Source organism: Cyprinodon variegatus, unplaced genomic scaffold (genome assembly GCF_000732505.1).
Source record: "Cyprinodon variegatus isolate N-32 unplaced genomic scaffold, C_variegatus-1.0 Scaffold218, whole genome shotgun sequence".
NCBI lineage: Eukaryota > Metazoa > Chordata > Actinopteri > Cyprinodontiformes > Cyprinodontidae > Cyprinodon > Cyprinodon variegatus.
This window is the reverse complement of record NW_015150671.1, coordinates 985,914-998,432: the sequence shown is the minus strand read 5'-3', so window position 1 is coordinate 998,432 and position 12,519 is coordinate 985,914. Positions and strand designations below refer to the sequence as shown.

The 12,519-nt window shown below is 37.5% G+C and overlaps 1 protein-coding gene across 2 annotated transcripts in view; it reads right to left on the bottom strand.

The window, feature by feature from the left end:
* The window catches only part of unc5c (unc-5 netrin receptor C), a 177,266-nt gene that overhangs the window by 75,096 nt on the left and 89,651 nt on the right, over positions 1–12,519 (bottom strand). For both annotated transcript variants that reach the window (XM_015380621.1, XM_015380620.1), the window contains exon 2: positions 3,371–3,601. In XM_015380621.1, the coding sequence (XP_015236107.1) occupies positions 3,371–3,601 (231 nt within the window). The remainder of the gene's footprint in view (positions 1–3,370; positions 3,602–12,519) is intronic.

The following is a 12,519-nucleotide window of genomic DNA, read 5'->3' as shown; positions in this document are numbered from 1 at the left end:
GTGCTTATTTTTCAGTTGAACAGTACATGCCACATTAAAGGTGGAAAAATATTTGAACTGAATAATTCAACATCAACTGCACATGCATAAAAGTAACAGTAAAAGCATCTTAGGTATAAAGGCAGCTAGGTTACATCTCTTATCTGGTACTCATGCCCCCCATTCCCCTTTAGCCAACCAGCCATATGACCCTTATAAAAAAATTCCACTGCTGAAAAATAAGCTCACCAGGGGGGTAATTCAATGCATAAACAGGAGCCGCTGCAGCCGTTTGCTGTAATTTTTAAATACCCTCTACAAATTTGGATGGATTTATCAAAGCGTGGGACAGAGGTTGAACAGGAGATAAAAGTTTACAGGCATCCGCAGAGAAAATGGAAGTAGCCACATACCAAAAAGACACATCTTTGTGTGAAGAGACAACATGCAGGACAGAATTTCCATTATTTGACTTACAGGAGTCGATTCCTAAATGCTGCCAATACCGTTCAACCAATCTCGGAATACTTGACCAAGTAACAGAGAAACTTGTAAAATCTCTTCAAGAAATCTTAATGACTCAGCACAAGTTGGACAAGTTTTTTCATGTATGTGATTCTTTACATCCGAAGTCCTTGTCATGAGGCTGGAGACCAAATTTAATACTAGTCATATGTTTCCCTAAAGATTTTGCACAGAGGATGGTAATCGAAACATCTGTTTGCTGAGGATGTTTACACAGCTCTGCACACAGCTCTAATATAAGACTGTAAAACATCTGGAAAGAAATGGCATGGATACCGCCAGAAGCATGAAATGAACACCTGCGGTTTCTGTCTTCAGTTTCTCGTACACTTAATCTCAGTATCTTGCGACCGTGCTATTTGCATAAGATCATCAGCTCTCTCAAATATGACAGAGAGACAGAAAAAAAGATAGAAAGAGGGGAAGAAAACCAAGGAGAGGAGTGATTGAGTTTCTCCAGGCTGTTATTAGTGGTATTGACCAAGCTTGCTGGTTTCTATCGGTGTTCCCTTTCTGTCAATTTGAGAAATCAGAGAGCAAAAGAGTGGGCTGAGAGCAGCAACACACGCACTGAGCAACTTCAGTGTACTGTGTGTTTTCTGTGCTTTGCAATAGCATAAACGAATGAATATCTGTGCAGTAAATAGCCTGTGGATATGGCTTTGTAGAGTGGGTGCCTGTATTATGTGTGGGTTGTTTTCCTTGTTGATGCTTTTGGCTCAGAACCTCCTGACACAAGGGCTAAGAGCCAATGCTACCTTCTCCTTCTTCTTTGTCATAACTAAAACACATGCCTGAATTTCTGCATTCATGCTGAAGCACATAAGATTAAATAAATGAAAAGGTTTTTATTTTTTTCTGTCATTCCTTTAAAAATCAGTACCATCTAAACAAATCTGAACATTTTAAATCCTGTAATTGTGCTGTAAGACTTTTGTCATAACATATACGAGATTGCTGTTGCCTGTATTCAGTTCTTTTGTGTAGGTCAGTACTAAGAGCAGCTGTGAAGCATGTTTTTATTGCCCACCTTGATAAAAACACAGCTTTCAGTCCTTGAAGCATGTGAATGCATGCGCTCACGACCTTAAATGCTCACACAGGACCAACGAAGCAGTGTTTGCCGTGTGTCTTTGGGAGCTCCGAGGCATGTGTGAGGCAAAACAGTGGGATGAAAAGGGTAAATGCAATATGATTGGTACCTTTGGACGACAGAAAGAACTCAATTTCGAATACAGTAGCTGAATGCGGCCAATCAGCGTCGGCTTGTTGTATGTAATGGTCCAGGTGCCTCCAGGGGCTAAGTTCAGGAGAAAACAACCCTACTGGAGATGCACTACCTTCACTTCCTTTAGATGCCTCGAAAAAATATGTGAAATCTTAAAGACAGACTTTATTATAGCTTAAGCATTTTCTATTTGTGATTCCAGGGGCCTTTATGAGAACAGGTTTATAGATTTGTTGTGAACAAAATGGCAATCGTAAACCAGAAAAACATGCATTAATTTTTGTTACATTTATAATGACAGGCCACATCTTTGCTAAATCAAGTTTTTTCTTGTGCTGGTCTAAAAAGTCTTACCAAATAGTAGGAATGTAAGTTTAGTTGTTTTTAACAGCTAGATTAAATCCAGGTCAGGTCATGTTCTCCAAACTCTAGGGACTGCAACACCAGCTGTATATATATGTACATATATTTTTCTAGCAATAGAGTGGATTGAGAAACCTGCTATGGCAGGCGAAGCCTGATAATACAAAAAAAAAAGCAAATACCACCATTACACAGTCCTCGGCAGTTACTAAGATTTTAACACTTGTCAAACACTGAAAACAGATTTTAAAAATGTTTTTCACATGGTTGCAACAAGCATGCCAGTTGAAACTACAAAAACACTTTTTATTGAGTGTACAGTACAGAATGTTTGTGTAATTGATCAAAACAACATTTTAAAGCCTAAAGCCAATCAGAGTCAGCGATAGCTGCAGGTACAGTAAATACTTTATACACCGAGGTAAGCAATGGCGGTACTTTTGTTTTTGACTGGTTTCTTACTATAGGAACCTATCAGATGTCATCAAGCATAAGAGAAACATGCTGATAGAAGCTTGAACGTGGAAAATGTGCAGTTCTTTTTGGTTGCATTATGGCCGGTTCCATCTGTTTGGCATATTACTCAATCTTCATGTGCACAAGCCTCATTTCTGTGTTGACAATAATTTTTGAATTTGAAACACAATCATTCATTTTAAGGGCAAATGCAACATTCGGTCACCATATTATGTGGTAAAAAAAGACACTGCCATGATGTTGTACCAAATGACTCAGATCTACATACAATCCAGTTAAGGAAGCTTTTGGTTAGAGCTTCTCAAAATCACTGATGTTTATTTCACAAGCAGTAATACAAAACTAACAACTTTGCTTCTTCATGCAAAAAGTTATAAATCCAGAGGGTCCATGTTTGATTACTTGAAATTACTTAAGATAGTGAATAATGTTCAAAACTCAAGGATTTTTAATAACGATTTCTGAAAAAAGTTCATCTCTCCAGTCCAGATGTGGATCTTTTAGCATTTTATTAGGTCTGAATGCAATCACCTAGGTAACTAGGCTCTTTTGCATGCCAACATACTCATGTAAATCTTTGTTGCTATAAATCTATCACATTGTGTTTGATTATCTATTTACCTGCACTGTGTATGGACTATCTTTGCATTCAAAGTAAAGTCGAGTGAACATAGAAAATATAACCCATGCTGGATATGCATTGACATCAAAAAAATGTTTGGTAATTTAACAGATGCCCTTTTTTTCAAAAATTGGCCTGCACAACATGTATTACATGAAGGTGATGTTTTTACTGACCTGAGTTTTCGTCCACCCTTTCTTCCACGGTGTGCTCCTTTTGGTGAACCCACTCACTGTTGCATTTGAAGTAGATCTGAGTGGCAGGCGTTGCCTTGCAGTACAAGTTAACTGGCTTGTTCTTCACTATGTAGGCCTCCTCCGGTTCCATCAGAAACACTGGAAGTGGCTCAGGGGGGTCTGAGGGGAATGTTTCAGGAAGCTCACCCAGACCAATGAAGTCATCGTCAACTGTAAAGAGAAAAACTCCGTCACATGATGGTAGAGGAAGGGTAGACATTTAAGAAATTGCAAAGACGAACAGAGAGTGAAGATGCAAAAAGTAAGGATCAGTATGGAGAGAAAGAAAAGCAGGCAAGAGACAGTGGGGGAGTATTATAACCAGTCTTTGGATGAGATAATCCACTTCACAGAGCACACACAATGAAATCCCTATCATTTGATATTTTGGAATGTTTACACAAGTGTGTTTTAGACTGCAGGAAATTCTGGGATTCCTCTCAGACCAATAAGCCTGCATGGATTTACAAAAACTTACCCTCACTTGGTCAAACCACAACCAGCGACTGCTGAGCAATGAAAGAGCAGTGATGCCAGGCAGAGCCAATAACAAGAAACAGTTTCGTAGGTTGACTCCAAGGAACTAAAGTTATAAGCTCTTCTAGCCGTGCCTCCAATTTTCTCTTGTGTTCTCCCTCTTTGTCACTCTTTTTCAGACATACACACAAACACCAGCTCGCACAGACAACCCAGATGCACGCGCCACATCTAATGACCTCGGGCTTTTGGCCCAGTTTGTGCCATGTGCCATTCCTCAGATACTTCTGCAGTAGACAGATACGCTTCCCTGTAATTACAAGTCTCTTTCATCTCTGTGTCTTAAATCACAAATTCTCAGCTGCATGTGCGTGTGCATACAAGTGCACAAATACACATAGAAGCGCTCACAGTGGTACAAATACACAGCCATGCACGCACACCCAAGTGAGCCAGGCTAACTTTCTCAGTCTTTGAAGAAGGCAGGATAAGGCCTATTCGCCACCCTATTTGTCACCTGCAGAACTGTACTATTCTTATTATCGAACCGGTAGACATCAATTATTCATGACTGTGAAAGAAAGAAGGCAGACTAACAGAGACAGAGTGGGAAACAGAAGGAAAGAAGGAACGGTGAGAGCACCTAGGCTAGACAGAAACAGATTGATATGTAGGAATGGAGCTGGGCAGACAGAAATGTAGTGCAGAAGGACAGGAACAGGAAGGCAGACTGTTTGGATCACAATGAGGTTTATCAGCCCCATCAGTAATTCTTCCATGGCCTTCCATCTATCAGCTTCTCTGACCTGTATGGACATGATGGAGCCTTGTTGTCTGACAGAAGTTGCCTCGTGAATGCTTTTGGGAGCACTAAATAACGTCTCGACTGGGCAGATATCTCTCTGTGATGTTGCTCTAATGTTATCTCTCCTTCCATACCTGCAAGCGGACTAAAGCTGATTGCTAGGAAATGAAAGTGCAGAAGAAACCAATCAAAAAAAGGAACAAAGCTAACATCGCAAAGATGAAAGAGATCTGCTTGTGTACAGTATCTTGCAAAAGTATTCATACCCCTGAGAGTTTAATTTTTGGTAAAATATGGGGGAAAAAAACTCTTCGCTCGTGAATATGTACAAAAGTGGGATTTTACACAAACCAACAAACTAGTTTAGAATTGCGATTTTAAAAGGGAAGAGTAAATACCTCATTCAGTCCTCCATAAGTCCCTAAACACTATGGCTGCCATTGTTTAGGATGCGCCTCTTGCAATTTGGTACATTAAAAGGCTGTTTTTTCTTTTTTCAATCTTTGCTTCAGCTTAGATACTTTGGATTGGGAGCATCTGTGGACATCAACTTCTGAGTCGTGCCACAGATTTCCAACTAGATTTAGGTCATGACTGACTGGGCCATTCTAACATATAAATATGCTTTGATCTAGGCAAGGGGTCTGAAGCCTATGTCTCAAGAGCAAATTTGTTCTATGGCTCCAATTTTGGTGATAACTTTTTTTTTCTGTGGTTCTTTAAGCAAACATCACCTAATTTCAACAAAAAAAGTATATATAATATGTAAAATTAAAGCTTTTCTTTTTCATTTCTTCATGATGTCTTTGGGGCCTTCATAAAAAGCTGGATTCATACAGAGAATGGACCATATACAGATCAATTCTATTTGCTGTAACAATTAAGTAACTTCTAAATGCAATTGTTCTATGTCATGTTTTGTAGGAATAATGGTTTGTTATACATTTGTTACAAAAAAATTACATTTAAACTGCATTTTCCATCAAGAAAAAGTTAGACTTTTTTCTCCATGAAATTTTCTAGTGATGTCTTCATAAATCTAAAGACTTAATAAGCAGACCTTGGCTTAGTCTTTCTTTTGTGTAACACAGTCCCGAGTCCACCCACACACTCAGCCAAAGGGACCCTGACCCAGAAACCGGCAAAGAGAGCCAAGGAAACTCATTAAAGATTGTGCTAGCCTTCTTTCGCCCTCCATTCCCATTATCTCTCCATCTTTCTCCCCCTCCTGGCTCTGCTGCCTCTGTCAAACAGAGGTTGATACATCTGAAGCAGCCATGAATCTACAGTTCACTTACAACACAAGACAGGCACACGTCTGATGTGCCAATACAAATACAAGCACTTACACGATGCAAGCTGGTGAACATAAATTTGCTCAAAGATATTCAAACTCATCACCTTCCTCAGTTCTAGGAATGATACATTTAGATGTATGGCACTAGCCTTGCGATCAAAATTTAGCATACACTGTAACTTCAGCATATCAGAAACCTCCACCTTTCTTTAGGTTCACATACCTTATGAGGAATAAAAAAGGGAAAAAATAGATTTTTTTTACTGTAAAGCCTACTTTTAAAATAAATATGTGAAATGAAATGCTTATCGCCTTTAAAGTTTGATAAATTTTTAACAATATGGCATGCTATCCCTGTACGCACTATAGATTTCCCTTAAGCATTTCTGTAACTCTCACTTTATCTAAATAGAAAAAGAAAATTGTACAGCCTCCAAATTGAGTGTTTAAAATTTCATGAAATATGTCCTTGCAGCGATTTTCTTCTAATTGTATTTTGCTCTGTAATTGGGTAAGTTTTTCTAATGCATATTGTGAGTCTCTAAGAGAATAGTTTAAGGCGCAAATTGAATATTACTTGAATTTTATATGAGGTCATATCTCAACTAGAATTTTTTCTTAAATGAAAATGATCAGAAAACCAGGTCCTGAAGTGAGAGCTGATCAAGTAGACAAAGCTTTGAAATCAATCACTGCCAACACATTAATCAGGTAGAAGCAACCAAAATACAGAGTCCCATTGAACAGAAGTACGAAAAAGGATTAAGTCAACTGAGCCTTGGTGCTACATGAGGTACTTTGGCGTTTAGCATCTCTTGGCCTTGGATCCAGCTGGAAAATATAGTAAATAATAGTTATGGATGAATATGTTTGAGATAGTTCAGTAATAAAACAGAACAAAGTATTGAAATAAAATACATGCTGAGGTACTACACAGAACATTGACATAAAAAAAATTAACATAATCCAAATAGAGTTGAAATTCAATTCTGGTTTAAAGAGCAAACCAAAAAAAAAAAAATTAGGTATTTATTTCCAATTTGCAATGGAAGTGCAAAATTAATTTGTAATTTGAAATGTGCAACTGAAAGCGCCTGACTCCCCCAAAAAGCTTCTGATGTGTCATTTACTTCAAAAAATTTTTTTCAAAATATATATTTTGTATTGAAAATATATTGAAAACTAAAGGAGACAAAGCTCAAACAGGTACAAATGACTAAAGGTTTTTCAAGTTAATCTAAGTAACTACAAATGTTAGGTTGGGTTGTGAAGAAAATGTGATAGTGGGGGATATTGTTGGTGGTTACATCTGTTGTAGAAAACTGAGCACTTCTTCGATAGATCACGTTTTAAATACAGTATTCCATAGTTTCAGACCAACCCTCAAGTGCCTCAGGAGAAGCTGGGGGCTGTGGCTGGATAGAAGCTAGCTACTATTTCTCACCCAGAAACTAATAAAATTAGACTGTATGTGGTAGGGTGCAATATGCTATGGGTTAAAACATTTTCCAAGGATGTATCACATTTATATAGGGGAAATGTTACATTTGATGGCATGGCCTAATATACAACCCCCAAATCCCCTTTGATAAGTAGGAAGAGGAGCCAAGATGTAATGATTTTTTAAATGGCTGAAACACTTTCTTGTCCTTATGTCAGCTGTGCAAGAGATCCACCTACTGAGTACAAACAAGAAAACAAGAGCCACGAAAACGGTCATGATAACAAGGGGCAGCAAAAGCCAAGGCAATGTGTTTTCTATTCAAGTATTTAAAACAGAAAAAGATTGAAACAAATTACACTTGGCTTAGCAAAATTGCTGTTTTAAAGTAGGTTCATGTTCTGCAGCACATGAAAAATACACAGATATCCAACATCATATTTGCATACATAGAAAACAGCACAAACAGACCGGCAGCTACTGTTCAGTGGTTCTACTGAAAGGTGTTTAGCAGATGGCGTGCATAATTCTTCTGAAAAAGTGCCAGAGGTTGAGGTAGCCATTATCCGTCGTGGAATATTATTCTTTGCTTTGATATAAAAGAATGACCTCTGGCCATAACAGGGTTTGAAGGTTGGAAGTCGTAAATGTCAATTTGTACCATTCCTAATGGAACGGACATTTTCAGGACTGGGTTTAAGAATCAGAGCAAGTATGGCAATACAAGTTTTACAAAAAAAGTTTAAAAATGCCATTATTTACCACTATAAAATGTCCTGTTATGGAGCTTAGTTATAGGTTTTAAAATGTCATCCATAGGAAAGAAACCAAGCAGGCAGACAATATGACATGGTAGAAAGTATTATGTGAATGTTAGTGTTTAAAAACAGAAGATGACAAATTTCATCTAATTCTGGTGTAAACATATGATTTGTGTTTCAGCTTAATGGATAAGGCCTGCACACTGTCACTGTAAACTAAGGGAGGACTCAATTTTTGTATTTGGGTGTTATTTAATAAAGTAATAGGATTTCATATAACATGTCTCCTGAATAGATTTTTTGCAAGCTGTTTTTTTTATTATTTTTTTTTATTTTAAATTAATCTTTAAATGAGTTTCTTGCAGACAGCAATGTAGTTAAAGTTGGTCAAAGTTGCAAAAACTGGTGATGACCAGGGGTTTCTTAATCACTGTGTCCTCAAGTAAAAGATTCCTTATAATTGCTTCACGTATAATTATTTAAATATTATGTATGAAATGAAGAGAAGAAATATTTTTTATAAAGCCTTGAATAACATGGAATGAACCAGAGTGGCTCCAGGGAAAATGCATAACTATGGAACATAAAATCTGAATTACACAATGTATCAAGGTAAAATTAAGTACATAACAGCGGAGTACATGGAACAGACTCCACGGGGTATATTTACTGTCTATCTGTAAATACAATACTTTATTATAAAGGGTTACCTGTGGCAAAAAAAAAAATAAAATGTCACTGCCTAGTAGATATTTGCTGGCTTAGCTACATAATGCTCCTAGCCTAGCCAGAAAGACTGAGTTTCAAATAGCATAATTCAGTCATGTGAACCACTGTTATCTCACGCCAGTTCTGGCTGGACCAATCACAGCGTGGGACGCAGGACTTATCACTACCTGATCCATACCGGAAGTACGATCTGTACCATCGGCTCATTTGCGCATGTGCAAGCAGATATTCATCCAGGTCGCCATAAATAATGCAATTATGGTACTAAAAGTACTTATTTATATCCTTAAATCAGTTAATAATGTTACACTGCATCGCTAAAACTTTCTTATGACTTTTCTGAGACAATTTGGTGCTTTTAACATTTTCTCTGGTATCATCGGACATGCTCAGTGCAGTCCAGCAAAATATGATTAAACCATGTTTATCTGCATTTTAATTTTTTCTTTCTTTAGATTAAGCACTATATACAGTAAGGTTAGCGCGACAGGAAAAAAAAGAAATTCCAAAAGACTAGATTTATTTTTAAATCCAAGGACGAAAAAGTTAGCTCCCGGAAATAGCATATGATACCATTTTTGGCAGATGTGTGATAAAACAGAAAGAATTTGAATGCATGTATTTTCTCAGGAAATACGGGTCGTTACGAATTGGGTGTTGACACTGAGTTTAAATACAAGGGCTGCGTCCTCCCAAGGCCAGATCCTTTGCCTGTCTATGTCACAGGCTGGCGCCGAGGCCTGTTTGAATTGGAAGACTCCTTGTTATGCGGCCGAAAAAATGCAGCCTTTTTTTTTTGCCCGTTTTGAAGGACGGGTTCGGTGTATCCTATGTAGCCTTGGGTATCCTGTAATTCATTGCGAGTCCAAGCAAGCTGTCTGCTCCATGCTCAGAAGAATGTAATTAGTTCCGTCTGAAATTAATAAAAATAATAGCTTTAAATGGTTATTGAGTCATTGAAATGTGGTGGGCAATGTTGGGTTTATTGAAAGGTTTGACCTGTCCCTGTGCAAATGGGTTTGGCAGATATTTAAGCACAGATTGTAATATCTGTGCAGTGTGGGGAATATAAATATGATATTCGTAATGACTGTATTGCTGTTAAAGCTCTTTAAAAAATGTTATTAGCACCCATAACAGGAGTGAGAAGTCAAGCATGCATTATGTGCCTGTTTTTTGTGTCAACTGTTAATGTTGCTAGTCGACAGAGCGCATGGGCGGTGAATGCCGAGGAAGGCAGGACCTGTTTGGATCCATAGCCAAAACTCTTCCTGCCTCGAAGGATCCAGTTCAGATAGACAGGATCCTTGGAGGATGCAGTCTTTGAAATCGAACACATCCTAACAGACTGATCCGACCTATAAACGGCGTATCAGTCTGGCTGACGAGGCTATAATGCTCAAGAGTTATTTCTTTGGGCATCCAACACATAATTCTATCACTATGCTAGGCAGCCATATATCTGTTTAGCATATCAAAGGCATTTGCTGCATGAGCACATATCTTCACGTTATGAATACATAAAATGTGAATTTACTCAAAATAAATCTCCTCTTGTGTCATTTTTGTGAATCCACTTTCCAGTCTCACAAGCAGGACTTTTGTTACAGCCCTATATTAGAGTGATAAAAATTTTTTCCCAACAGACTGAATAGTTTTTTATGTGTGAAGTCTTGTTTTAGCACCTTTTAAAATGCCGGGGGTCTGACCGTGCTGTGCAAGATAAGCTGCCTCTACTTTATCATTGCTTGAGCAGATTTATTGTCCAAAGGAAAGCAGTGTGTCTTTGAGACCAATGTTTCCCCTCCATCAGGGGCAAGTCGGGCATGAACAAGGATGAGCACTAGAACAAATTTTCTTCATTTCATTTCTTTGTGCTTTAAATTCCCATCTCAAACTCTCTCACTTTCTATCCTACCAAATTTTTTTGAATTATCTATACACATATAGAGCAAGTCCAGACAAACAACAACAGTGGTGAATGTGGCGAAAATCTAGTCAGTGGTCAGCTGGATATTTTACTGGAAAGATTTTTGGCTACTGCATGAAGAGGTCTGAGTGGAAGTAGTTTACAATTGAGTTGTCAAGAACAAGAATAAACAATATAGCTGTCATCTCAACTAATAATAGGTCGATAGTTTATATCTATAAATGTGCTTTAGACCCTCCTACTGATTTTACGGAGTGAACATAAACTATTGTAATGACTTTTTGGAGCCAATAGTATTTGATTAGATAAAGAGCTGTACATCCAACTGGCCTTGATCAATACTTATGCTCCTTTTTTCAACAGCATTTTTTATTTAAGAAACAGGAAACAGGTTTAAGCCCACATCATTGTGATGTGGTTCTCTTAAAATGCCTCTTTCAGCTCAATAGTTTATGCAAGCTAATGTATCTATAAAACTTGACCCCTCTAATGCCTTGCTGCAGAAGGTATTTATTGATTGTTACAGGGGACCAGTAGCCTCTTCCTCTGTCTATCCTACGTGAACCTCTGTTGGGATGTGCTAAACAATCATATCTCATCTCTAGGAAATCAAAAAGGAAAAACAGATATTTTTTTAAATATGCACTAAAATACACCTAGATTGTTTGCAGCATAAGTCAGTACAGTTCAAAGCAAAGTATACTTAAGTGAAGACTGTAAACTGTTAAACCAAAGAAATGCATTAAATACATATATTTTAACATTACAGATAAATCTAATTCGGTGATTATATCAGTATGTAAAAAATCTGCACAAAGTAATTATGACCACTACATGAAAAGCTAAAGCAGCTCCCATTTTCTACCATCCAATTACATTTTCAGACATTATTTTTAAGACTCCCTACTGAAAACCTAAAAGTAACATTTATTTTATCTAGTTATGACATAATTTGTAAATGGTAGCAGTTCATGCTAAAAAATTCTTTGCTCTGGATGCCGCTAATTAGTGAAAATGGCTTAAAAGGAAGAATTTTTCAATTGCAGTTGAAATCATTTAAGTGTTTTAAAGCATTTCAGGGGAAATGCATTATAAGAAACAAAACCCAAAATGATATAATTCTCTATGTGTCTGATGTGTCTGTTTTCTGTCAGGCTGTTAGTAAGCAAGAGAGAGGGAGAGAGAGAAAGGAAAAAAAAAAACAGGAAGGCTAAAGTTAGTAAAACAAAGCTGTTTTATTCCTCAAGCTTCAAGCTTGTATGTTGTGAAACATGCTGGATTTAGAAAGGTTGGTAGCCCTTTGAACATCCTAAAGCCAGTTTAAGGATCTAGATCCTCTTGAATAAACACAGATTACTGTTAAATAATGCTGATTGTACTTAATTGAATTTGAAACAATAGTTAAACCATATCTCACAAAAACAAACAACCGCAGCATCTGCTCGTCAAAGCTTAAGAAAAATCAGCAGTTAGGAGTCCCACACAAAATTTGGTGTATTTCCAGAAAAAAAATCTCATAACTTTTAGAACAAATAACCCGTCAGCATAAAGACTAAAGCTCTCCTTCTCCTAACTTTTCAATGCTATTCATATCATTTGCTTTGGGTGTGTTTACATGTTCTCTCTGATCTTCATCCCTGACCTTCACT